This window comes from Monopterus albus, unplaced genomic scaffold (assembly GCF_001952655.1).
Source record: "Monopterus albus unplaced genomic scaffold, M_albus_1.0 scaffold209.1, whole genome shotgun sequence".
Classification (NCBI taxonomy): domain Eukaryota; kingdom Metazoa; phylum Chordata; class Actinopteri; order Synbranchiformes; family Synbranchidae; genus Monopterus; species Monopterus albus.
In genome coordinates, this window is record NW_018128089.1 from 1,078,776 (window position 1) to 1,083,182 (window position 4,407).

General features: G+C 40.3%; 1 protein-coding gene across 2 annotated transcripts in view; it reads left to right on the top strand.

The window, feature by feature from the left end:
* The window catches only part of dqx1 (DEAQ box RNA-dependent ATPase 1), a 24,946-nt gene that overhangs the window by 4,169 nt on the left and 16,370 nt on the right, over positions 1–4,407 (top strand). The window contains exon 2 of one of the 2 annotated variants that reach the window (XM_020618793.1): positions 2,232–2,637. In XM_020618793.1, the coding sequence (XP_020474449.1) occupies positions 2,296–2,637 (342 nt within the window). In that variant the 5' untranslated portion in view covers positions 2,232–2,295. The remainder of the gene's footprint in view (positions 1–2,231; positions 2,638–4,407) is intronic. The other variant, XM_020618794.1, reaches the window with a different exon arrangement.

The following is a 4,407-nucleotide window of genomic DNA, read 5'->3' on the forward strand; positions in this document are numbered from 1 at the left end:
CTATACGTTCAAGCTTTACCTCACTAGTATCCTTTCACTTGCACCAATTATTTGTGTCCATATAGACACGCATAAACAAAAACAGACTGACATTCTGTTCTGTGTCACACCCTGGGTTTCAAACCCATCTCAGTTTTAGCAGCATGAATTGGCACATCATTCTCTGAGGGTCTTGTGAAAATCAACAGTCCCTAGTAGATCAGTTAGAGATTAAACTAAATTTAATATCACCGTTATAGAGACCAACATTATTGTGGTTATTAGTATTATCACAGGTGTGTTTAACTATTTAGATACACAAACAAAAATAATTAATTTGTGGTTTTATATTGAAAACTACTAATAAAATTAGCAGCACTATCCACTTTTTGGAGATGGGGACAAGGAACCCATAGCTTTCCTGGGTTTGACGGCTGTATGCCCACTCTATTAAAACCATCCAGACTAGGTGGATGCCCAGTTTCATCTGAATATCATATGTATTTACTGAGTCTGGTTTTAAAAATCCATCAGCAAGAGGAGTGTGGTGTAGGTAAAACCTTCAGAAGACTGCTTTTGGTTAATCCAGAAATTACAGTCCCTTCCGAAAGTATTCAGAGCCCTTTAATTTTTGTACACCTAATTTTAAAATGACGAAGTCACAATTTCGCCCCTCAATTTACACCTATAATGAAAAAGTGAAATGTTTGCCAATGTATTAAAGACCAAAGATTGAAATCTCAAATTTACATCCTGCCCAAAGAGCTATTCAGAATGTCTTCTGTCTAACCACTCTACCATGTGGGATTGATGGAGAACTGCTGAGATGGTTCTCCATCTCTGCTTCTGAAGATCTGTTAGAGTGACCACTGGGTTGTTGATCAACTCCTTGATCATTCTTGCCCAGTTTGGCCAGATGGCTGACTCTAGGAAGAGTCCTGCTGCTTCCAGACTTCTTCCATTTCACAGTTACTGAGGCCACTATGTGCTTGGGAACACTTGGAGCTTTAGACATGGTTTTATACCCTTGACCTGATCTGTGCCTCAGCGAGGTCTGCAGAGAGTTCCTTAGACTTCATGCCTTTGTTTTTGTCATGACATGCAGAGTGAACTGTGGGACCTTATATAAATAGGTGTGTGACTTTCTAAACTGTGTACAGTCAATTCAGCTTGCCAGGGGTGGACTCCAGTCAAGTCACGCATCTCAAGAAGAGTTGAATCAAACATGCAACACCTAACTGCAGTTCAAAGCATCGACACAGAGGCTCTGATCACTTTTTTAAATTAGTGATTTGGGTTTTTGACTTTTCATACATTTTTAAAAAAAAGTTTAAAAACATGTTTTCACTTAAGTTATTAATTTTAAATTGATTAGTAAAATGGCAGTTTTGACCATTTCAAATTAAATGTACATTATAAAAAGCACTTTCTGAAGGCACTATAATTTCTGGATTAGCCAAAACAGTCCTCCAAACAGTTTGCCCATATTTCACAAAGCAGAAGCTTGGAGCTCTTCTCAGACTGCTCTGCCTCACCACTAAGGTGCCTGCAGCTTCCTCTCTGAGCAGAGCATGTCTGTTGCAGCTGTCAGCACACTCAGTGGGCTCTGAGTAGAGACAAGCATTCTACAGTTACATACCAAACATGCTACAGCTTCCTATGAAGGGCCCACTTGAAGGAATGGAAAAATATTGGCCCCTGAGCTCTAGGGGGTAAAATATATCCACAGAACTGGGCGCGGTCAAAAAATTCCACATTTACAATGGCAGTGCAGGTGTTCTTTTTTTGTTTTTTTTAAATAAGCATTATTGAAAATATACATAACAAACAAGGCAATATAACATTTTTGCCAATATGGTGGGGCCAACAGTGGACATCAGGCAAGTTCACATGAACGCGCAACGGCCTGGAGATAATGCCCATTCAAGGAAATCCTTAAACTATCACGTAACACTTTATTTTGATAGAAAAAGAGTCTTGCGAGCAAGAGTTTGCGAGATGTGTATAAACAACATATGTACACCGCATTTTTTAAACTTTAGGTCACATCTAAGATGACAATTCACTGTTGTAACATTGTAGATAAGTCAGAAAACAAGGAAAAGTGCCATGGGCTGTTTAAGGGTTTAGCAGCACTACAGGCAACCCATAACTTCAGAATCATTTTAAACATGAATCTTTTCACTACATTGACTGACAAAGTGTATCTAACATCACCTCCTCTGGTTCCTTTGCTTCTTGTGACCTCTCAGCAGCAAATCTCAGGCCTCTTTGTGAGTGGGCCCCTCTCTCCCTCCTGATCCTCAGCCACCACTGATGATGTCATCACCACCAGCAAAGCCCTCCACCCTCTCCCTCCCCTCTGGGTCTGAGCTGCAGCCCTTGACGGCCCTTGGCTCCATGTCTGTGTCTTCCCTCCTGTCTGGGGATTTAGACAATGAAGGAGATGGAGGAAGAGAAGAAGGGGAGGAGGAAGGGCTGGGAGACCTAGAAGTGAACCCATATGATGGTTTGCCCTTCTCTTCACGCTACTATGCCCTGCTGGAGGAGAGGAGGCAGTTTCCTGTATGGAGGCTCAGGGAGAGGCTGCTGGAACAGCTGGAGAGCCACAGCATGGTGCTGCTCAGTGCACCCAGTGGAGCTGGAAAAAGTACCCAGGTAACCAGGGGCCACCAGGCCAGATGACGTATAGTATATGTTACTGTATTGTATTGTATTTATTCAGGTCAAGCTCTAAACATGAACTTTTGATATTCTCAAACAGCCAGTGTTTGTTGCATTTAAAATAGCCGAAGTTAAACACACGGGAAAGAAAATGTTGCCATACGTTTGACACAGTTGAAATTTCTTCCTGTTTGAAAAGAATGGTTATTGAGCAAAATCATGCAAAAGCAGCACAAACTAGTGTCTTCATGTATATATCCATTACGGAGGCTGGACCCTGTCTCATTTAGCAAGAGGTTGGGTTCACACTGGGCATGTCACCAGTCTTCCTGAGATATGTTTAACCTACAGTATTTGTAATGCATTTATTATACCGTACTGCATATTTATTTTCAAAGTGGTGACGATTCATCATTTGCGTGTCTGTTTACATGTTCTCCTACATTACAGCATTGAGCTGTGCAGATAGCACAAACTAAAAATGAAAGCAGTAAGAGCTGCAAAAACCTTTCAGGCACTTCAGTCTATAATCAGAGTGGAAGACTAACAAGATCATTGTAACACAGCAATAATGATTTTTATCTGTTGAGTCATCACTGGTAGGCTAGTCGTTAAGGTGCAGCGCTCTCGCCGCGGCGCCCCGGGTTTGAATCCAGGTTGCGTCAGGAAGGGCATCCGGTGTAAAACACGTGCCAAATGTCAACATGCAAGTTGTCAGTGTGACAATTCGCTGTGGCAACCCCTAAACAGGAAAAGCTGAAAGTGACTTTCTTATATTTTGTGGATGATGCTGATACTTGATAGTGGGCAGCGACAGGATATTAGGGTAGAATGATACAGAGAATGATCCTGTATGTGAATATAATGTAACTGACCCTGTAAAAAAGAAAGCAAGGATGTAACTATAGCCAACACAAGTGGCTGGATTCCAGTTTGCAGGAAAACACCTCACATGTTGATGTCATGAAAATGCTGGCCAACATATGATAAATAAATTTTTATAATTTTAAATTAATAGTACATTTTCACATATGTATGTATTATAATTACAGAGTAGACTGCCACCTTGATTATTATAGTGTTAACAGTTTCTAAGCCTCATATGCTATGTCTCGTATGTTACTGTCCTTATAACAGATGTGTCATCTTGTGTTAAGCCTTTCCCTGTGATGACCTGGTTATCTTTATCTTCAGTTCTGCTCCTCTCAGGCTAATCAATGACAGCATCAATACACTGTTCTGCTGGAACTTGAAAACTTATCTAATCAAGAAAGCCCCTTCTTCTCTCTCTGATAGCGTCGCCTTTTTCCCTGCTGCTTATTATTCTGGTAGCATTGATGCTCTTTTCAGCTGCTATAAGGACACCGTCTCTTTGACCTTTGCACTTCTTGCTTACATGTAAAGTTGATCATTTCTGTTTTCTTTACTCTCACTGAGAGTTGGTATGTTGTTCAAAATGTTATTCAAACATAATAGTTTAGAAAAACATGTAAGACACTTAGAACAGTTTGTGTTCTTTATTTTTAGTTTGGATCACTGTTAGCTTCCGTAAAGTGATGGGTTTGTTAGTTTGGTGTCTGTCTTAGACTTCAGCCTGTATTTATCACTGTCCTCAGTGGTCAAATCAAATCAAATCAAATCAAATTTTATTTGTATAGCGCCAAATCACAACAAAAGTCATCTCAGGACACTTTACAAAGTAAGGTCTAGACCTTATTGTTATCAATATTATTACATAGGGAAAACCCAACAAATCCCCCTTGA